General features: G+C 39.0%; 1 protein-coding gene across 26 annotated transcripts in view; it reads left to right on the top strand.

The window, feature by feature from the left end:
• NRXN1 (neurexin 1) overlaps positions 1-23,872 on the top strand; it is a 728,940-nt gene that overhangs the window by 620,538 nt on the left and 84,530 nt on the right. For 17 of the 26 annotated variants that reach the window (XM_074168426.1, XM_074168417.1, XM_074168423.1 and 14 more), the window contains 2 exons: positions 8,823-8,912; positions 10,356-10,675. In XM_074168426.1, the coding sequence (XP_074024527.1) occupies positions 8,823-8,912; positions 10,356-10,675 (410 nt within the window). The remainder of the gene's footprint in view (positions 1-8,822; positions 8,913-10,355; positions 10,676-23,872) is intronic. The other 9 variants (XM_074168433.1, XM_074168431.1, XM_074168429.1 and 6 more) reach the window with 2 other exon arrangements.

Genomic DNA, 23,872 nt, shown 5'->3' with positions numbered 1-23,872 from the left:
CAAAGTAGAAGTAGAGTCTACTTTCTGGATATTGCATCAGCAAACGGATTTTTGTAAAAGAAAATGAAAAATTAAACATATTGACAGTTGACTAGCGGTTGCATATTTCCTTGCAAATTCATATGCACTTAAGTAATTCAATATTGATTGTTTTTTCATTCTGGTGTATCAACTCAGATTAAGTCTGAAAACCAAGCCGATAAATTTAAACCACAAAAGTTAGCTGCCAGCTTTGCATTGTCCATCTAAAGTGTGGCCTTGCTAGCTTTAAAGCAGAGTAGCTCTTCATATGAAAGCATGTTCCAGGCAAGAGCTTAAAGAATTGGGATATCTTGATCTAGCTGGTGCAGGTCAGATCCATATGTTAGATCTGGTGTTGGAGTTGGTGGCTTTCTCTTCTAGTTGCCCAAGGCTACCTTGACACCAACTATCACCTGAAAACATCCAAGAAGCGATCTGTAGCTTCAAAGGCCTTTGTGATTTAGCAAGGCGCTCAAGAATTGCTTCTGTGGTTGATGTTCAATGTGTCTGTAAGTGCTTTTGCAGAACAGGGTGCACTGAAACGGACTTTCCATAGGAGTGGTTGGTGACAACACTGACTTCCTCACACCTGTCCCCCCTCATAGGCACTTTATTCAGCAGTGCATCTTTCTCCCATTTTTACACGGAGCATACGAGAAGCAGCGAAGCACAGATTTCAGGAAAGTAATAAATATGATAAATATGTTATGGTAACTATCTTTTCCCTCCCTTGAGAACTTCCTAAATCATAAAAGAAGGAAACTACAGAAGTTTTGGACATAGAAATCCAGCACACTTAAGCAATGCGGTTTTCAATTTTCTTCAAAATCGGAATCGCAAAGCAAAATAAAACGTTTCACAATAATTCTCAGTCAGACTATACAAAAAACTGGGGTGAAGCATAATCACAAGGGGAAAATACTCAGCTAATTGGAAACACTTTGCCTATTTTTAAAAGAAGAGCTGTATTTCATAAAAGTTACAGTGGTGTGCTACATATCACAGATTCACTTAAATGGAAAATATTAGTGAAGCTTTTTTTAAAAAAAGATGTAATTAGGGAATCAGTATTTCACCTTTTAACAGATAAAACTAAGTCACCGCTGGGAGTCTACCCACGGCCATTGTGCGATTGCGTGGTGGACTGCTCATTATAGTTCTGCAGTCCTAAAGCACTCCCCTGCTTTTATCTCAGTGAGCATCTGTTTCTATTATTTACAGTTTCTGTTTCTGTGTCTTGCCAAAAGCGTTAAAAAAACCCCTCTATGTGTACAAGTTTAAACCTTTCCATTTGAAATAGATTATTCCTTTATAGTAAAATGTCTGCAAGGCATAAATACACAAATTGAAATGCCACTTTTAGACAGAACTGAAAGTCTGGAGCTTGCTTTGGCCAAAGGCTACTTTTTTTTTTTTTTTTCTGCACTGCTGACACAGAACAGATTTTTATCTCTTAAATGCTGTTTTCTATCTGTATGGGTGCATTTGGTTTCTTCTGCGTGGCAAAAGCTTGTCCAAATAATGACCTCACTTTTGTTGTTTCCATTGGCTTGTGTGTCTCTGGGAGAAGGAGCTGACGCAGCCTCGGCAGATGCAGTGAGTGTGACAAAGTACCTGCATGGTCCAGGATTCTGGGGCATAGTGGTGGTTAAATCTAGCGTTTTCATGCTTCGTGAAAGAACATGAAATCAACGTTTTTAATATTTGCAGTTGCAGTCAAGTTAGTTTGTGTGCTCTTGATGAGGGTTGGTGCTGATTGCCTTGGATTTCTTGCTTTTTTTATGTCTCTGGTCATGTAATGAGCATGAAATTATCCTCACTGGACCCTGCATTGCCTCCAAACAGTCTGCTAGAGTAGTTCAGTTGCAGTGGCTTTGGTGATAACAGCTGAAGGCCAAATTCTATTTTCTCTTATAAATCACATAACCAAGAGCAGAATTTAACCCCAGAAGATTTTTGTTTTGTTTCAGCTATCTATTCATGTTGTGAATGGTCCACAAATAATATATGAAAAAAAAATATATAGAATTTCCCAAAGCCTTTCGCTGACTACAATAAAATGCAATCATATGAGCAATGACCTCTGGACAGTTTGTCCTATTCCATCCTCAGAACTTGCAGTGTGATTAAACTTAATTAGGAGGCTTGCACATAGTTAATAAGACCTTTCTTATTGATGGCTTTTGCCTGAATACTGAATACTCATGGGGTTACAGACCAATAGAAACTTAAAATAAGAGCTGAGTGCAGTGTTTTCCATTTGCCATTGTTCATTTATATAATGTGAGTATTAGTTCTGTCAAGAGACACTCTTTATAGCAGCTCTGTACTAACGTGAAATGAAGATCATCCAGATTGCCACCTGGGCAAAAGTCAGAAGAACACATTCAGTAGTTGCTATCTCCGACCTACCTAATTTTAAATACAGTAGGTTGAAATATTCTTCATTTTCCAGCTGTTAAAAACCTATTGAATGAGAAACTGCTTACAGTCAACTTCTGGTTAAATTTCTATAGGAAAAGTAGCCTTAAATGCTGTGACATTATGATTTAGGAACAGTTCAGAGTCCTTTTACCTTGGAGAACTGCAAAATGTCACTCTTGGAGTGATGTGGGGTAAGGTACTGTACTTACAACAATTCATTTTTTATACTTTAATCTTCCTCTTTAATGATTTCTATCAATTTTCTTGCCTATTTTAGCAGCAGCCGTACAATATTAGCTCCTTAAATGCTGCACAGGCAGTACAAAGGATCTTTTTAAAACTCCTGATAACAAAATACGACCTTTAATTTATCAGACAAGTCCTATGTTTTCTTATCTCTTTCTTGTTGCTTTTCATCTTCTCTTGCTTGCTTTTGATATGATACACCAATCTCTCAAAGTAAGCAATCCAGCACTGCACAAACTGAGACAGATACCGCGTTATAGTGAGGAAGGGAGAGTCAGGAAGAGCACACTGTTCATTTAATTACTAATTAATCCAGTGAAAAAATAATCAAAACCAAAACAGGGCGGAAGGTATTTGATTTGAAGTGAAGGTGCAGATCTCCCCGAGAGGTTAATGAGTTCTCAGTTTTATCCTGTAGAAAGTTGTAAAAATATCATTTAGTTTGTTTAATACTCAAGCATGAAACAAGGAGCTTATAGGTGAACACAAGATGTTTTGGTACAGACTGTAGTATCAGTAGAATGGGAAGGCACTGACACATACATCTTGCAGTAAATCTGATAATTGGATTCTTCTTTAAGGCAACTTAAGTTTTGCTTTTTGTTTAGCAGCGTTATGAGCCACCAATGAGATACTTCACTTTGCTATGAAGACTGTTGTCAGTTATTCTGGGAGCAGAATATCCTCTTGGGATACCTAATATTCATTATGAGGAATTTGGGAGTCCCTGTAGCGTGAAAAGGGACATATTATGTGATGGTCATTAAATATGAACTTGCCAGGTTTGACTCTTTAAAGTTTGGAGAAGTCGTATCTCACGGTCATTTCTTTTTTTATAGGTTAGTTCTTCCGGAATAAGGTAAGGGATTGTAGAGTTGCGCTCATTACTTATTTGCTACAGGTTCTTTCTCTAACTTTAGAGTTTCTTTGCACTTTTATCTTCTCACCAAGCTGACAGTAAGGTTTGTTCAAGATGTCCAACGGGAAAAAATACACACCCTAAACTGTATCTCTGCCTTCTCTTTGGACACTAGAGGAGGCCCAAATCAGCCTTCTGGATGTCTAACTCCTTGTACAGTAGTCTTCAAGGCAGACCACTGTATCCTCCTCCATCTCTCCCAACTTGTCATCCTACACATTGTAACAGGTAGAGCTGGCATATTTAGCAACAGAAAAAGACACACAGCTTTACCTGATCATTCAGAACTTTCTCATTCGCGGATCAAATACCAGATAGCCACGTCTGTAAGCACTTGGCAAACATCTGGGTCGGAGCAGTGTCAGAGTCCCCCACAAACACAGTGCTTTCCTGGAGTGGACCTGGATCTCTTGTCCTCTGCCCCATCCAACCCAGTCTCATCCTTGTATATCCTGGACCCAGGGGAGTTGTGATGGAAGAGGTGATCTTGTGTTTGCAGGTGTAAAGGCAAGCTTACCGACTGCTGCTGAGGACAAGGTGCTTGCCAGTAATAGCAGAGCTATTCATGAAGGCAACAGGCAGGATCAGACGATGGGATGTGCTGCAGGCTATTTAGGAGCTAAGTTTGTTAGGAGCAAGACTTGCTAGAGGTCTACAGTGCGGATGAATAAAGTTATGCCCTAGCACACCCTGGTCATCACGTATGGAAAGTCTGGGAACATACCCTGTGTCTGCAGCGTACATGTGTGTGGGGAGCCCTAGCCTGAGTGACCTTTCTAAGGGGTCTTCGGTCAGAGCAATGTAGACACAGCCACTGAATTCCTTAGATGACAGTTAAAAACTATTTAAATTTTAATCTGAAAGTAGCTTTAGATTCTGTCTGTATATTGGCTATTCAGAACGCGTTATGGTCTGAACCCGTTGTATTGTTAACATCAATTTACATTGAGACTGTGATAATACTGAAAGCGTGTCCAAGACATGGAGCCACTGTGAGCACCAGCATGACAAAATCACCTGCAAGTCATAGAATCATAGAATCATCCAGGTTGGAAGAGACCCTTGGGATCATCGAGTCCAACCATCTACCCTACACTACAAAGTTCTTCCCTATATCATATCCCCCAACACCACATCTAAACGGCTCTTAAACACATCCAGGGATGGTGACTCAACCCCCTCCCTGGGCAGCCTGTTCCAATGCCCGACCACTCTTTCTGTGAAAAATTCTTTCCTAATGTTCAGTCTAAACCTACCCTGTTGGAGCTTGAAGCCATTCCCTCTCGTTCTGTCATTAATTACCTGTGCGAAGAGACCAGCACCAACCTCTCTACAGTGTCCTTTCAAGTAGTTGTAGAGAGTGATGAGGTCTCCCCTCAGCCTCCTCTTCCTCATACTAAACAGTCCCAGCTCCTTCAACCGCTCTTCATATGATTTGTTTTCCAGGCCCTTCACCAGCTTCGTTGCCCTCCTCTGCACTCGCTCCAGCACCTCGATATCTCTCTTGGATTGAGGTGCCCAAAACTGGACACAATACTCATGTCATGTAAGACCTGCTTTGGGTGGACCTGCTTTGGCGGGGGGGGTGGACTAGATGATCTCCAGAGGTCCCTTCCAACCCCATAGCATTCTGTGATTCTGTAAAAGTCTCTGCTTGCAATTGATAGCACCTGAAATATCTCTCCCTCTTTTGCTGGGAAGAGGCAAAGCTGCACATGCAAAATCACCTGTTGTACAAATTTTAGACCACAGTCTTTGCATTTCCAGTCTATTCCAACATTAATATGTGTTTGTATACACAAGTGTCCGTGCACAGTAATAGATGATTCAAATGAACTTAAGTACGGGCCGTTACCAAGATTGGGTTTTTGTTTCTTAGCCTGGCCGTGTGAGACGCTACGCGGAGTGTTTGCCCCTGTGCCACAGAGCTGCCGCGGCTTCCTCCCGTGCCGTGCAGCAGGCACTTCAGGCAGGTTTCATCCCTAGCTGCGTCTGGAGGAACCACATGGGTCTCTGTCTTCCTCTTGCAGATGTCAGGGAAGTCATGATTCAGAAACAGCAGTGTCAAGATCATGATGAGCAAAGCTAGGGAAAAGGGGGGGGTTATAAACGGATATAGACCTTGGTTTCATCACTTTGTTATTTATTTCCCTAGCAGATCACTGAGACTAACAAGGTGAATTGGTATTCTGTTAAAGCGTTTCTTTCAAAGAAGATATTCTGTAGTCTAGGTTGTTCTTCACAGACTCTCGATTTTCAACCTTCTTACTTATTCTCTTTCAAGGATGCTGCTATTTCACATCAATAACTGACACCTTTATTTCAGAGAACAAAATAGAATTACACTCCAGCACTGACAATATAATAAATCAGGAGGGATAAAATACATATTAGTGAAGTTCACATAGTTGGTTTGTCCCAGCTGACCTATAGATATAAAGGTATGATTAAAGTTTTTTTGGACTGCTTCTTCTCAATCTTGCCACAAGATTTAGCTCCGACTCAAAGCTTTGACCTTTGCTGCTCCTCTCTGCTTACCTTGAGCCTATGGAATTATTGTTATTCCCTTGAAGCCTTTCTGCCCGTACAGAATTAACACTCCGTTGTGACAAAATATTATCTATTTGGCAGAAGAATGAAGCCATCTAGAATTCAATCAGGTTAGACAATGTCACGGTGCACATCCTGAATGAATCATTTCTACCTAGCTTTTTTAATCAAAGAGATCTCAGCCATATAACCAGGGCGTGTAGACACACAGGTTTCTACGATTAAAGTTTAGCCGTATCGGTTGTTTTTTAGGAATTACGCCTGAAAAGCATGCCTGCCAGAACATTTAATCTTTCAGACAGGTAAGAGAAACAAAATCTCAAAGCCACAGGTTTTTTTAGAGTATGAAAATGTTTATTAACCTTCTTGGAAGTGTTTTTACTGAAGATGCTCATTGTGGTTCACCATATTGGTAAAACCAAGCATAAATAAAGGAAGCATGAAAAATGTGCACTGAATACTCCTGAGAAAAACAATATGTGGTATTTTGATTTCCCTACTGGGAATATGATTACCAGGTGAAGTAAATGCATATAGTTTTACTAAATTCAGTTGGGCTGTCCCCAGATTTGTTGTAGCTGAGTGTACAGCCCGAACAAGCTGTTTGGGAAGAAGCAGTTATTGAAAAGGTGTGTTTTTCATGATGTAATAATAGGGTGTTGCTTTTAATGTTTTGTTTTCTGTTATTTTCAGTGCCATGTATCTTTTATTTTCAAAAGTAGTTGTTTAGTTACCTGTCTACCAGTTTCATCATTACTAAACCTGTGTGTTTTCCTTGAAACTAAGTAGGGTAAGTTCCTCACCATTCCCCCCTAGCCTTCCCATTCATATAATATACGAGAAGAATTTAAGCTAATGTAATGGTATCAAATTGAGATGTATTTGACAATGCACTTTTCCTCCGATGAGAGATGGGCTAATGTGACCAATTATTTTTTCGTGTGTGATCTTTACAAGTCAAATGGTTATTTCCTTGCTTTTCACTTGTATTTTGCTCCCAGTGGTGCAAGAACGCTGCAGTTAGTATAAAACATAATATATAGATAGAATCACATTATAATAGGGTGCACTAGTCTCAAAAAAACATACATACTGCATGGACTTTTTAATGAAATAATTCAAAGAAATGTATAAGCTGGCCAAGACTAAATTTATGCTGGTAATTCACAGAGAAATTTCCACGATCACCGTAGAGATGCCCTGGAGCAGCTGCCGAGTGGTGAAAGTGGAGGCAGCAATAAACCCTGCCGAGGATAAATCCTGTGTTAGTAACGGAATTACAGTAGAGAGATGCCATAGTGTTAGGGATCCAGACTGGTGACTGCAGAGGGTCCTTCTACCAAATGCACCTCGCTTACACCCACAGGCTGAATAAACAATGTGGAGTTTAACGCCTTCCCAGCACATGCGGTTGTGAACAGTATGCAAAGACAGTTTGCGCGTTGGAGCTAGTAAGATTGACTTTCGATTGGGACCTGAATTAGGAATGCCTGCTTTTTACTCATCTGACTTCTTATGTCTCAGGTTCTTTGCTAATACTAAGCAATACAATGGGGAAAAAAAAAGGTATTGTTGGTCTAAAATACTACTGCCACCAAAAACGTGTACATTGAAGGAAATATTTAGGTTTACCATTCTCCTAAGAAAAGTTTTAAGTAGAAGACATGGTTTTCTGAGGGATCACACCAATATAATTTAAACTCAAAAAGCTATAATTAGAAATAAATATTTATAGTGATTTGCTAATTATTCCTCAATGTCTGATATTTTTCTGACTATACCAGCCTTATTTTATCTCATCGTTTTGTTTAAAGAAGTCAAAGATCTCTGCACAGACTGAGAATAGACATGGTTTGCAAATATGACAAGTTGGTGTTTTGCATTACCGAGTTCTGGATTATTTCTTAATTTATGGAACCCCACTACAGATGGCCTCTTGCTAAATTTTAAAGCGCTTCCATGTTTCAGAACCAGGCTACCTTTCAGCAAGTCACTTTTGTCAAAGCCTTGGTGTTCCTTCAAGACATTGTCAACATGTCGTATGAGAATGTACTAAATGATGAATACCCTGGTCTGTTCTATACCATATATTTGAATCTCTGGAATTTATTTAAATGACGTGAATAAGAATGTATTTTTTCTGACTAGGAAATAAGTTACAGCAGGTCTGTTTCTAGACAGCAGAAGTAAGTGTGCCTTAGATGGTGATTAAGAGTTGTGGTGTTCTTCTTCTTTAAATGACTAACCTGGAGTGAGAGGTTGGATGTCTTTTGAAAACTTAAACCTGTTTCACCTGAACATGTTTAACTAGTTAATAAGAAACATCAAAAAAGACAAAACCCTGAGGTCAATGATCATTTTTTGTAAAGCCATTCGATGATGTTTAAATTTGTTTTTTGGGTCTGTCTATAACATAAGTTTAATAACCTAGCTCAAATGCAGATTTCTAATTTTCAATTAACATAGGAATAATTTTGTTTGCTAAAATAAAATAAATGAATGAATGAAAAGTCTGAACCATGAAATGTTCTAGGTAGCACTTTTTAAAATTCCAAATTTCAAAAAATCATGTGGCAACTGTATAGCTCAAGCTTTAAGTATTAACTTTTAACCTTTGACCTTACAGATTTTAACCAATGAAATGTCTCTTTAAACTTTAAAGGAAACAATGATAACGAGCGCCTGGCGATTGCTAGACAGCGAATTCCATATCGACTTGGTCGAGTAGTTGATGAATGGCTACTCGACAAAGGTAAAAAACATTGATTAAAACTTCAAATAAAAAAATAATTTGAACATAACCAAGTAGTACTTCATTGTAACACTAATAAACATAAAAAATAAATTTCAGTAAAACTAAATTAAAAACAAATTTAAAAAAGTAAAATATAGAGTAATATTTGCATACCTTGTATAATAATTTCTATACATTTCTAGAAGTACCAGCTGTTTAATAATCTTACCCTGTTAACTTAAGGTTAAAGGGACTGTTAAATATAATCCACTAACTCTATCTATGAAGGTACTCATAGCAAACATTAACCAAAAATTATAAATCATTCATAGATCATATTACATGTTCCAGCATCTAAATTATTAACTAAAAATATATGTAGTTATGATATCTTCATTATGGTCCTGAAAAAAAATTTTGTTTAAACTGTAGGTATCTTAAATAGTGGGCAACATGAATTGCCAAGCAAAATGAAGTCCCTTTAACGTTTGCAACCTTCTAAGGGGATTTTGGAACAAACACTAATTAAAACAGAACTTAAAGTTGTGTGCATGCTTTTTGTGAGCAGAAACCAATCTGCTAAAGTGACTATTCTATTTACTAAGAGTGGTACTGTTGCTGAGGATTTCTCTGTTTAATGGAAATGTGCCATGATTTCTCCATCGGTATGTGTATCATTTCTGAAGCCGCTTTTACATCTAAAATCTTTTATTTTAATTGATAGCCTTGCTGAAAGCCAATCAGACATCTATTTTTGAATCTGCCTCTGAGATACTCAGTGTGAACCATGTGTTTCTTTTCAGTGTGGATGTTGAAGGAAAATAAACATTTGAATACAAAAAGGAAACATTTAATTAAAAATGTAAATATTTTATTCGCTTATATAGAGATATGACAGATTACTGCATAACTTATTCTTTAAAATTCACTGGACCTAGTCACTTGTTGGCATATATATAAACTCTCTCTGTGTGTATATACATATTTGTATATGTCTATACATACATAATCTCATATGTACATACTTAAAGCTATAGGCCTTATGCTGTATTGCGTGGAAAAAACTTTGGAATGTTGGCAGACTTGAAGAAAAAATAATCTTAAGGAATTAGAAACCTGGCATTCTTGACACACACCAAAAAACTTAACACTGCTTTCAGGTAAAAGGGAGAGGGGTATCATTTGTAGTATTACACACATTTGCAAGTATATTTGATTGGCCTTTTAGCAAAAAAAAAAAAAAATAAAACCCCAAAATGTCGTAAATTAAGAAAAATGCAAATGCTCTCAAAATTTATGCATTTCATGGACACCTCATTAAAAAGCAATGAATTATGAGTCAAATCCTTTTCTTATAGTTTATTGCTCTCATTATTCACCCCATGAAAATCTGTTATCACTCGTGTAGAGTATAGTGTTCGCAGTCAACATTTTTGCATGTATATAATATTATCTTTACAGGGCGTCAGCTCACAATCTTCAATAGCCAAGCAACCATAAAAATTGGAGGCAAGGAACGTGGCCATCCTTTCCAAGGCCAGCTCTCTGGTCTTTACTACAATGGCTTGAAAGTTCTGAATATGGCAGCAGAAAATGATGCCAACATCGTGATAGAGGGAAATGTGAGACTTGTTGGTGAAGTGCCTTCCTCTATGACAACCGAGTCCACAGCCACAGCGATGCAGTCTGAGATGTCCACGTCAGTCATGGAAACAACCACCACTTTGGCCACAAGCACCGCTAGAAGAGGAAAGACCCCGACAAAAGAACCTATTGGTCAGGTAAGTCGGCTTCCTCGCCTCTTGCACATATTTTCCGGTGTTTGAATGTGGCTTTCTGTATCGTATTTACTCTGCAGATGAAATTGTTCCTGTTGAAGAAATGCATGAATTACAGATAATACAGAGACGTTCTGTACCGTGCATGGCTCATGGAAGCAATGTTGATCAGCATTTAGAGGGAAAGGAAGGACTTTGCTGTTCTTCCAAATTAGGCAAACTTACCCGATCAGATTTTTCTTGTGCTGAGTTTTATTGCCCTGTCATCCATCTTCATAGTGGTGCGTATTTTTAAATACTCTTTCTTCCTGTGATGGCTTATGTTGATTATTTTCAGTGTAGGAGTGCAGGATGTCTGGGATTACAGATAATGCAATGAAGTGTTGACTTTAACAATGAGATAGAGACTCAGTTCGAAGAGGGAACAGGAAAGAGATGCGAAGACAAAAATTTTGGAAGAGGCTGGAAAAGAGGGAATTAGCAGTTTCTCTAGTCCCACGATTGATCATCTTCTCGGGCAGCATTCCTCATGAGAGGCAGTGGCAGCTTGAGGGAATTAAGAGCACTCTGCACCCTGGGAGACTCAGGCTCTAAGTCAGAGGCTGTTGTTTACTGTGTGTTGAGGTTATTTGCATCTCATGAATTTAGTGATATATTTAGTAGGTTTCAGGTTTTGTCAGGATCTCTAGATAATATGGGGGGAATTTAATTATTGGAAAAAGGAGGGGGAAAAAACACATGAGTGAATGAAGTCCCTTCATCTTGTGAATAACCTGAGTAACAGCATTCAGACTTTGTGCTTTAGAAACCTAAAACTTACCAGGGTGTTTCTGTGGCAGCAAAGATTCTTTTATATTTATTCTGTCTAAAATAAACCCAAAAAACAAAAAAAACCCACCACAAACCAAAAGAAGGTACATGGCTAAAAGCTTTTCCTGCCTTTACTCGGTTCACATCCTTGCTTATGCACCCACTGTGCCATCAAGCCGTGACAGCTGCGCTCTGAGATCCAGAAGTAGGACAAAGAGCAAAGAAAGTATCGTGAGCCGTAGGGAGTACCAGGAGCACGATGTGATGAATGAGGTTAATTTTCTCAAGAATGGAGGAGAACGTGCTGATTGGACTGGGAGGATGAGGTCAAGTTGCCTGTTTTCTGTGCAAAACCTCAACTCACGGTTTGAATTTGATCAGGACATCAAACTTCAGCTTTTCTGTCTGTAGTATTTTTGTACACTTTATACTATGGACTGAAAACTACCATGATGCAAAAGTAAAAATTATTATTTCATAAACTGAAACAGAACATTTAAGTTAAAGGCGAGCTTTTACATAACCATTTTGACCTGTGTTTTTAAACAAACACAGGTTTTATGCATTTTCCTTGTTTATTTAAAGTGCATGAGAATACAAAGGGGAAAAAAAATGAGGGGGCAACTAAAACCCAAGTAGAGATACATAGAACCAGCTGCCTGCAAAAATGGCATCATTGTAGATCACAGGTTGTAGTTCTTTCAGTGATTATTGTAGTAAGCTACAGTGTTTTTATTAAATAGGCAATAAAGTTTCTTTGTTATTAATCCTGTTTTAAATAGTATCTCCCACTTTACTGTCCAACTAGTCTGACCTCGGTATTTTGCAGCACTGAAATGTAAGACTTCATCAAATTTACCCAGAGGAAGATGCATCTAAAAAGTGCAGGACATCCTCAGAGTGTGGAAGAATTTGGGCTAAATTAATGCTACTAAATTAAAATTTTAAACTAAGTTAAACCATGCTAACTGTTCTGAGAATGAATGCTTTTGGCCTCCGACACTCCCTCAGGTAACTCCCAGGCATAGTTTGGGAGGAAGAGCATCGCAGGAACCATTCCCAGTTGGCACCTCATATGATCTGTGGGTGATGGGAGTTTACTGATATAGTTGCTTTGCCAGCTGGCCTCAGTTTCCAGGAATAATTCCCACTATGATTTATTTACTTTTTTGGGGTGTCTAGTCACTGAGATTTTTCTTTTTGAGGTGTTCCGATGGCATATTTAGGGAAGAAAGAGGTTTCTTAAGCGAATAACTATGACAAGGTATACTTTTTTTCTGAAGAGGGGAAACAGATGATTAGGCAAAAAGATCTTCCAAAGACCTTCCATTTCTAGACTGGTGCCTGAAATAAGGTGTAGCCCTTACTGACTTTATCAGAACATCTACACACTTGTTTTAGAGCACCTCACTGCCAGTGGAGCAGAGTGACCTCAAGGCAACTGTGCCATTCCCTCATCCCTTCCTGGCTGAGCCGGTTACACCACAACGCCATGAGCACCTGCTCTTTGATGTCCCTCCATCATGAGCCTTGTGCAAGCTCCAGGAGCATCCAGAGGTGCACAGCATCTCACCAAAGCACGTTCAGAGGGTGAAGGTTTATTTGAAAGAACTTAGTAGGAATATTTCTGTATCGAGGAGCCTGAAATCAACATTTCTGAGTACAGCGTTCAGTGTTAATGCCATTAGAGCACACAGCATCCTGAGTCTATAGCTGAGCCCTTCTTGCCATTAATAATACACAGTGGTTTACTTCAGCTATGTCTAAACATCCTGCCTGGTAGGATCTGTGTTGTCATTACGACTGTACACTTCATTAGTCAGGGACTGCACTGGAATGCAGTTTGTAGTCAGGCCTGTGATTTGATTTAAGGAGATTGATAGCATCCCAAAGTCAAAGCTGAAGTTTTTCTGCAGGATTCTATGTTATTCATGCAAAGCCTTCAGAATTAGGAAACTACCAAATCAAATTAAGGACGTAATTTCTTCTCTTCATTAATACCTGGTTTCTTACTCTCCCTGCATGTAATAATTTCTGTGCTAGTGACCCATAGGACTCCCACGGGTCTGTTCTGAAGGGTGCTGAGTAATCACTTTCCACCTTGATGTCACTGGGAGATGAAGGCACTCACCATTTCATGGGAAAATCTACTAATTTCTGCATTCCCTTTCATTTTTGTCCTCTACTTTTTTTATTTTTATTTTTATTCATATATAACCTCTGCAAGAGCGTCAACTACATTGACATACTGTAATGCACAAGAAGAAAAGTTACCTTTCTAGAATTAATTACGTTACTGAAGAAAATATGCAGCTCAACAGCAGTTGCTAATGAAAAAACCTTACATTACTGCAAACCAGTGCATGTCGGAAATAGAATAGAAGCAAATGATCTAATCAGTCAGAGATTGTTTGCTCCATTTGCAGAGGTATTGAATTCAATTAAAGATTACAATACTTAAAGAAGATCATTTAAATCTCTATTTATAGGAAATGTTCTTTTAAAAAACCTACAATGTTAGTGCTTAAATTGATGGAGTGTGTGTTTCTCAGCAGATATCTAACTAATGCAATATATGATACAAGATAGACATGATACTTCCAGAAAGTATGTTCAATATTGTTGTGCGTGATTTTAGACAAATGAGATCGTAGCGCTTCTGAAATACAAAATCCTTTTTGTTAGTGACTCTGCTCTAAATGAAGGTGTTCCCTACTTGGAGGCTGCGTCATATTTTAACAATGGATGTTTTGGTGATGACAGACATCTTAATTATTATACTTGTAGATTTTTTTTCAAAGGGGAGAAAGGTACTCAAAGCCTATTGAACATCAGTGATAGGTGAATGCCTCGTTTTCCGCAGTGCCTTAAGAATCCCTCCCACCCCCTTGGATTATAATGGCAACTGGAGCTGTCAGCCTTCATGCGAGACACTGCATAAACATGTAGGAAATGACAGCCCCTGCCTCAAATAGCTTAGAGAATTAACAAAAGGTACCAGGTGAGGAGGGGAAAAAAGAGAAAAAAAAGGGAATTTAGAAGGTGAGAGGAAGAGGGGAAATAAAGCATTGTGTTGTTTCAGTGTTAACAAGCTCCATGAAGATTTGTGGCCATCGTGGGAGGGATAGTTTGCTGTCTGGTTTTTGATCCAGGCTCTTCAGAGAGCAGTCCCTGAGCTGCAGCTGCCCTGAAGGCTCACCACATAGCTCATGCTAGGCTCTGGAGCAGGCAACTTAAAAGTTCCCAGTTGGGCTTCCCAGTTGGGCTGTCGGTGCACAGTCAGCATCGTTTGGGTGGTCGATGAGAGGTTTTTCTGCTTTGCTCCTCATTTTGCCATTGACAGTTGGGGGAACCCCTGGCCACCAGGGCAGGAGCTGAGGATTGCAGGAGAGGTCCTCTGCTCCACACTGGACTGGAGAAGGCTCAGAATTTTTCATACCTTTATGAGCACGAAAAGAAATCCCCAACCTTAACTGTTACAAGAACAGGACTGCTGTTAAGTGAAAATAATCAGCTATGTTTTGCTAACTTTTGGTGAGTCGTAAGCATGCACTGGGGCTCAGAAGTCATGACTTCGCTCTAAGAATATTATCCTCTTTTTGAAGCTATTCAGCATAATAATACAGTTAAGTTCTTTCTTCTTTTTCACTTTTTATTTTTGACAATTTTTAAAGACTCATTGGCAAGTTTTTCTATTCAGTCATGAAGGCGATAAACTTCTTTTAAAATTGAAAATAAAGGAGATTCATATGTTGTATAACTCCAGGAGCCAGAATTTTAAGCAAAACATCAAGTACTGCAAGGCTTGCAATAAAAATTGCAAGAGTTGGCAGAAGCAGAAAGGCTTCAAAAGGACTTTGAGTGTGGGTTTTGCTTGAATTAGGATAGCACAATCAGGCCTTTAGTATCTCTTTGGCATGGCTTTGTGGATCTGTATTAACTGGAAATCATAAATGAAGTGATAGTAAATCAAGAATAATACGCTCATTTCTCATCCGTTTCTAAGGATTTGATTATGACAGCCCATTCACAGAGCAGCCTCTGCTCTCATGCGTTGGAAGCCATCTCTAAAAGTTGTGTGCAAAATTGCTCCTTTTATTTTTCATAAGGGATTCTGGCAGTCTTCTTTGTTCTCATCAGAGTGGACGCTTATCAATAACACTAAGCCACTTAAACAGCAATTGCAATACACTGTGAGATGATTGCATGTTTTGGAACAATAGGCACTGATTTTTGGTCAAGGAGAATTAAATTGACTTCATATTAAATTGATGAGCTGAAATTTGGTCAGTTGCCTTGGAGGGCACACATCAGGTGAAGGGTATGTTTCTTCACATGTATTGAAGCAGTGGATTTAAATGGTATTCATTGGAGCAGGGACAATGACAGGCTTGGCTCAGCTTCTTAACCTACCAAATAAAGCGAGCATTTGAAAAAGACAGAGGTGTCTTCCATTGAAAGAGTTCAATTTTAAAAATGGTACTCGAGTACATGACCTTTACATACGATTGTAAATGTGAATATATTTTATGGAGACACTAATCATGAAATCAATGTAGTTAATACAAGGAAGAGTATTTTCCACCCATCTCAGTTCAAAATTATCTTCTGTGTGGTTTGCAATGCCTGTTCTTATACACAGGGGTTAGGTTCTTTCTGTGCCTCTTGCTGCTTCTTCCTCTGGATTTTCACACCAACCAGCCCACAGTTCATCAGCCCTTGTAGGCAAAGCTCTTCCCCAGGGGTCTGGTAAATCACAAGGGTTTGACCCAACAGATGCTCACTAGTGTAAAGTGAATCCCGTAGCTTCCCCCATCACAGTGCTCAGCGCCCATACATGCTCACTAGGTGACAGAACCTGGGGGGGAAGTCAAGCTTTAAGGGACAAATCTCATTTGCAGTAGGATCTCTTTACAAACATGGTAGTTGTGGAAGTGCTCACATTTTAATTGCAGATAGATGGAAAAATAGCTAGGTGCAGGAAACCCATGCCTTTTTTTTTTTTTAAATATCACACTATGCATTTTTAGTTTATTCTAGTGATTTTTTGCACTATGCATTTTTAGTTTATTCTAGTGATTTTTTGATAATTTGATTAACTATTTTTAAACAATTGTTTTTTAATACTGACACTCAAGTAAGATCTCTAGAAATTGAAATAGGATCCAGCGAACACTAAAATTCTCTACCTATGTTTTAATATTTGCTACCTGATCACATCTGACTTTCCTGTTCTCCTGCAAAGTATTTGCATATTGAATATTGGCTCTTCAGTTGTAGTCTTGGATCTCTATAAAAAGGGTAGCTTCAGAAAAGCAGCATTCAACCCGCTTGAGTGTTGGGTTGGCTCATTGGTTTGTTGTTTCCAAGTGTGACATACGTGATTGTATGGTTGTCTGTCTGCCCCTCTTAATAAATATTGAATCTCTGGACCAATTCAGTCAAATCTGTCTTTGGCATAAAGATCTCAAGGACATTAAGCTCCCTGAGAAGCCAAATCGCATGAGTTCGGGTGCTCGTGCTGGTCTTCTGGTGCATATTGCAGAGCCGTGTTTTCCCCTGGTTTGTGTTTAAAAAGCAAAGGTTAAAAAGAAAAACAGAGTGAAAGTGTGCTTTGGATAAGGTTTTCAAATGTTCCCTCTCAAACTCATCAATGTTTCTATATTACTTCAGTGTTTTTGAAAATGTTATCCAAGACGTTTCTGTATGCAGATACTGTATCTCGGTATCCTTGATGGGTAGGTTACTTGAGAAATACACGCTTTTGTGCATGCAGCCGTGCCACTGTACTCCTAAATCGTAGCGGTTGTCATTAGCTTTACGGTCTACGGTCAGAGAATTTCGCCTCTGGAACCAGAGCTTTGTGTCAAGCTCAGATGATAAGACTCGCTGTTAGTTGTTGTTAGCATTCGTTAGGGAGGAAGGGTTCATACAGGCAGTTTGTAGCACACTGGGCCACCAAAGGCAAAACTTGAGCAGTTGCTTCAGGAGCTACAGGCATAAAAATGCCTGGACCTGATCAGCAATGATACTTCACGGCTGCTGCAGGAAGACAGTCCAGAGAAGACTGACTTGTGTGTGGGCTGCTTTGTCTTTAGCTCTGCTGTGGGTTAGGTCAAGAGACACCATCCAGCCTGGTATGATGCATTTTGGTCCTGAGACATGCTCCAAAGCCAAGCCTTTCGGAGAAGGAGGAGCATGGGTTGGACCTTCTCCGTTTTACTCTGTGAATTGTTATTCTGACTTGGCAACAGAGTTTTAAAGAATTAATGGAAACTTGGAAGTTTCTTACACTGGTACCCCTCCATTGACATCCTTTTTTTTGTTGTTGTTCAGTGTGAAAGCCGACCAGGATAGGTTTCCAGCCCCTCAAAAAGGAAGCCGAACCATGCATTTTCCATTAAGCCAGCGGGATACGTCTAAAACCTTGAGCACTGCTTTGAAAATGTCCCCCACGGTGTGTATGCACAGGGGAAAAAAAAAGTTTGTAAATTAAATTACAACCTTGTTAGTATCCAAAAAACCTGAAGACACTTGTCTAAATTGTTGATTAATTGGTTGCAAATCCAAGTTTCTTTTTAAGTTCAGTTTGGGAAAAAGCATCTGAGGCCACTTGCAGCTTCTATTTTATTGTTTGTTCATGTCCAAATGACCAAGCTCATTTATTTCAAAGTTTGCTTTATTATGTGGGGGTTTTTTAACCCAAATTGCTGTTATCCAGTCTCGAATCCTGGCTCATTGCATTTTTTTAAATATGGTGAATTTTAATTTTCAGGTAGAGCAAAGATCTTCATACTAGTGTTTTTTCATATCATGCTGCTTTTTTTTTTTCCCTACTATGTTGCTTGTGTCCTGTTAGCACTGTAATATTTCTAAAACATCCTTTTGCATAATATGAGACACGTGAGACTAATGATTGCTGAGCAAAGTCACCTCCAAATTTAGCCAGTGATTTGTTGTTGGAGAAATATTTCCCTTGCATTCACAGGCTCTGTTCTTCCAACCTATTTCTTGGGAAGGCTCCTCTCATACGAAGCGGTGCTTGGTTCTGCCTCACGCTCTGTATCTGTCCCCCATCTCCTCCCAGTGCCTCCCAGCACACCAAACACACATCACTACATCAGGATTATACGGAAATGGGATTGTTTCACCCAGGTGGAACAAGAGGCTGTTGCAGAGTTGGTGACCCGTAACCGTACAGTCACATAGCTGCTACGCGCTTTTTCTACATTTGGGATGGCTGGAAAGGCCTGGGTGTTACAGTCACTGCTGATTTTCAGTAGCCCCGCAGGATAGAAATCCTTGCCTTGTGTCTGAGAGCTGCTGTTCTCTGAAAAGAAAGCCGTAGTCCTTCAGTCCCCATATCATTCACTGAAGCTGTGCTAAGCCTGGAGATCTCGTTCACCGTTTCCTTTGGTGAATTTCTACGACTGAAGTGCTGTGTGTTTTTACATACCTGGCTCACACGATTTCCTTTCAGAAAGCACGAAATAATACATTCCATTTCTTTACTTCTGTGCGCGATTCCTCGGAGCGGAGGGAAAGTCGGGGGGTGACTCTCCTCTTCCAGGGGTGGGAACCCAGCACGGGTGGCCACCTCTGACAAAGCCCAGCTTGAACGATGTGCTGCTAGGCTTGCAGAGCCCCCGGTCCTGCTGCGGCAGCAAACGATGATGGCAATAGTTTCCATGCTCTGTGTGGTGTTAAGGTTAATTACTGCAGGCTGCAGTGTTCAATGTGCTTTTATGTATGGCTGCCAAGGACCCATCTACAACAGGATGTTGTCTGATGTTTTGTTGAACTTCAAACATGTATGAGAACTTTTTCAAAGTGTAGGTGATACAACCATATTATGTACTGGGGGTTTCTCTAAATGTGACGGTTTGTCAGTAATGTGTGAAGCCTTTCTGCTCACTTACTGTTATTAAGAACAAAGCTTCATTCACAGGCACGTCTGCATAGACTGCAGATCGCTTTCTTTAATGAAATAACTCTTGGGACTATGTTCAGTTAATAAGTCAGTATAGGTTTATTCAGAAAACATTTGCTTTTTTTTATTTCTCTTGTGGGTAGTACCAACATCCTATGTCTGGCTTGAATAAATCAATAATTATTTTATGACTTATTTCATTTAATCAGTTAGCTAAAGTTGTCTTTAACTATTTGGTTCCATTTGGTATTCAGCATTTGATCGGAATAGCTGGTGCTCAGGTTTTGTTTATATACAGGCATTGCTTCAGACTCCGATAATTTCTAATAGTTATATCTCCATGCTCTTTACCTAGAGGATTTGCAATTTTATTACAAATAATTTTGCATGCAGGCGGTGTATTATTTCTTTGCATAGTTTCCTTTTTTTTAACCTCTCTCTGTTGAATGTTTCTTTTTTGCAGTTTGATTTTGCAAGCATATATATACACTCACACTTACAAACACCAGAGAAAGTTATTAGATTGGATTTTTTTTTAATGCAAAGGTGAACAGTAAAGTCTCCGAAGTGACTTAAGGAAGAAACATGTGAGACTTGCCAGTTTCTTCCAAGAGGGAACATAAATGATGGGGAGGGACATCTGCATTGAGGAAGAGAAGAACTGAAGTTGTCCCATGGATCTAACTATACCACCCTCTCCTAGAAGTGCATAGAAACATGGACTGAGAAATAGGAACCGTTTCCTTACAATCCGCTCTGGAGGATGAGACGATATATTGACCAATTAAACAGAAATCAAAGACCTAGGTTTGTATTCTGAGCGGGGGGGAACATCTTCCTCCAGTTCATCTTTTGTCCATAAATACACTCAGTGCTTCCCTGTGTGAGATGATGATGGGGGGAGGATGAAATCCGTTAATGGCTTTGATATGTTTGGATAGATTATTAAGGATTACGTCTGTATCTAGAAACACAGAAGTGGAAGTAGCAGGTTTTAGGAGAACATGCAGCAGGTAAATTAGTAGTAGTTCTGGAAAAAGCAGCAACTATGGGGGAGGAAGCCCATGTGAAGAGGCTGCATGATGCTGACAGACCTTCAGATCCAGGAAGAAAAAAGGCTCACATGTGGAATAAAACATATGAAGGTATAATGTGTTACATGATTTCGCTACATCTTTTAAGCTAGCCACATGTTTGGGATTTTGTGGGTGGATTCTCTCAAGAAGGAAGACTGAAGAGGTTGACAGGGTTGTTGAAATGCCCATCAGCTTGCACGAGGTTTTGCTCAGCCCCCAGCATAACGCTATAAATACAGAGAACACATTACATATTTATTCTGACATTTTTCTGCTTTAAAAAAAAAAGGATGAGGTCAGAATAAATGGCCTTAGACGTATCTTAAATGACACTTGCATATTATTTTCCATTTTTTTAAAGCAGGGCATTAGTATCTGTGCTGAGTAGATGCTCTGCTAATGCTGGGAACAGCCAGAGTGAGATTCTGATGTCCAGGCAGCCGTAGGTGACTCCACTGACTAATACATACAAGAGCTGATAATTTGCTTTTCTTTTCCTATCCAGATTCTTCTGTGACTTGTGACAAATGTGCTGGTGCTAACTATAAAGGCCTAAGAGAATATTCCCAATTCCTTCTGTCTATTTATGGTCAGATTTTGGGAAAACTAGTGTAGGTCCAGCCTCCAAGTTACACAAGGCCACGAATTCACTAAAATTAAGTGTCTGGGAGTTTTACCAAATGCTTTAGGGAGATCCAGCTAGACTGAATGTGTTCAGTAAAGCTGATAATTCCTTACATTAATACTAAGATTTAGTTTAATTCCAGGCTCCCAGAGTATGGAATACAACAGTCTGAATACATTTTCTCTAGGTGTGATGGACTTGCTAATTAACTGATTTAATCCATACCGAAGCATTATCAATGCCTTTGTATATCACGCCACAGCTTAGGATAGCAGTGGTAGTTAGATTTTTGTTGCCTTCTAAAAATTACTACTATTTGTGTCTGTGTTTGAGTCTATAAACTTAATTTTTTAGTTACATTTTTTTGGTGATGTCCAACTGCAACTAGGATTGCATAAACACTTCAAATATTTCCCTGATAATTTCACTGACATTATGTTTCCTCTCCCTCAGGTAGATGCTGGTAGCCTGAATCGCCATGTGCAGGAGTAGTCTAAGAAATAATATTTTCTAGAGTAATCCAAACAGCCATATTGTAATTAAATAAGAGATAAAGGCAGTTGTAGCATTTTCTTTATGAAATGGCAGTCAAGGTTAAAACCATATACACAAGTGACAGGAGAGGAAGGTTCAGGATGCGATTGTTGTTTTCCTCAATGAAAGGATCGATGGAAGAATCATTTGGGATGACCTAAAATAGTTTTTCCATTTTTATCAGCAACATAACAAGAACAAAGGAAAACCAACTCTTTTGTTCAAATCTATTTCTATTTGGTTGTTTTTTTTTTTTTTATTTATTTATTCTTTATCATTAAGTTCAGGCAAATTTGGAAAAAAAAAAAAGATTCAAAATGAAAATTCAAACAAGACCAGTGTTTAAAAAGTGTTTTGAGTGTATTATATTAGTTTCATTAGACATAAATCTGTAAATGGCTAAGATCAGCCCAGTGTTTTCAGCCGACTGTCTGAAAAGCTTTATAAATCTGTTGTGGCAGTGCCTCCTCTATAATCTTAACTGACCTTAGCATTTAAACTTTTGCAATGGTTTTGTAGTGCTGTGAGTCCCCACAGAAGTAGAGATCGTTATGTTTTTTCGGTGTTTAGAGGTATGCCTCTAAAGAAAATTCAACAATGTGGGGCAAAAACCTTAGCCTTCATATATTAAAAATAGCTGTCAGCTTGCTTACCTTCTGAATTAAAGTGCTTTGTTTTGCCATAAGAGGGAGTTAACAGATGTCTGACATGATAATTCCACCATATGGCAATTTCATTTTCTTTCTAGTGCAATATTAAAATGATAATGATGAACACCAAGTAACATTGTTAATCTTAGGAGGTGGAAGTTTCGCCAGCGTTTAAGAAGCAACGAGTGGCGGTTTTAACTCGGTACTGAAATCACAAGAGGTGTATTTGTATTGTGGTTTCCCCTCTTTAGTCCCGGGTTGATGGTAAAATGAGCTAGGTTACCTAACAAGGTGTCACCACCTCTGAATGGCAGGATGCTGATAGTGGTGAGGACAATAGCCCTGTTCAAAGGATGCCAGTGAACCTCATGGGGTAAATTCTCTATTTTCTGGTAACAGTGACGGGAAGAGCCAATGCATTGCCTGCGTGTTTCTTTCACATTATTTCTGTTCATCAACAGTTACTATAGGCTTCTCAACATCAAAAAGCATAGCATCTTTCTTATGTAAACTTTATCCCTCTATGTTGGTGATATGTGAAAAGTCTTGGATTTGTCAAATGAGAAGTCTGAGCTGTGAACCGCTGAAGGTTAGGATGGTATTCTAGGAAAGTATTAGCTTCTGCTTGCCTTATTTCTATGCTCTTCCCAAGGCATCCACTATTAACCATTACAAGGAAAGAATAACAGTCTAGATGAACCTTTAACTGATCAGACGTGGCCATTTTTATAATATGGTGTGGCTTCTTTTTCTTTTTGTTTTCTGCTTTTCCGGAGATAGATGCTCCTATTTCAAATTGCGGTTGGGTTTTAAGCACACAGTTTCCCCAGAATTCTTTGCAAACTTTGCTCATGCTGATCAGTCAGTGAGCAAAACAAACCAAATGGCAGGTCTTCGTTTTGAAGTCTTGGCAAGGCAAGTTCATCAGTATGGAACTGTACCCATATGACCTAGGCAGATGGAGCCAAGAGAAAAAAAATAATGAGAATCGCTAAAGAAACTGTATTCAGGTATTTCAGTCAGGTAACAAGGAGGGTCTGTACACCCACAGAAGAAAATAGGAAGTTAAACTCTCAGTTGGCATTCCCTTACCTCGTTCTTGGTCAAAGAAAAGAAAAATGCACCGACATGGGTGAAAGTCACAAAGTGAGCATGATTTTATTTACAAACGCTAACAGTAAAGTACAGCTCTAATGCTGCATGCATGAGTATTGACTGTAATAGTTGACATTGCTATATTTTCTTTCAGTAGTGTAAAAGGACATTTTATGAAATCTATTGCTGGTGAATAAGGCGTATGAGATTCTTTAGATGATACATTTGAGCCTGAGCAGGCAGAAGAATTCCTATTCAAGATAGCATTGAAATATGTGTGTTTCCTTTAAACATGTGCTTAAGTAAATGCTGGAGTTGGAAAGGATTTAAACATGTGCTTTTCAAGTCTTTTCTTGAATGAGCAACCAAATAAGAAATAATGCTGCCCATTCCAGTGCCATCTTAGCCTAGGACTGAACTAAAGGTAAAATATGAGTCAGTTCTCATTCATTCTCTGCAGAAGAAGGAGTTTTGTTTTCT

This window comes from Numenius arquata, chromosome 2, assembly GCF_964106895.1.
Source record: "Numenius arquata chromosome 2, bNumArq3.hap1.1, whole genome shotgun sequence".
Lineage (NCBI taxonomy): Eukaryota > Metazoa > Chordata > Aves > Charadriiformes > Scolopacidae > Numenius > Numenius arquata.
This window is presented reverse-complemented; position numbering and strand designations above follow the sequence as displayed.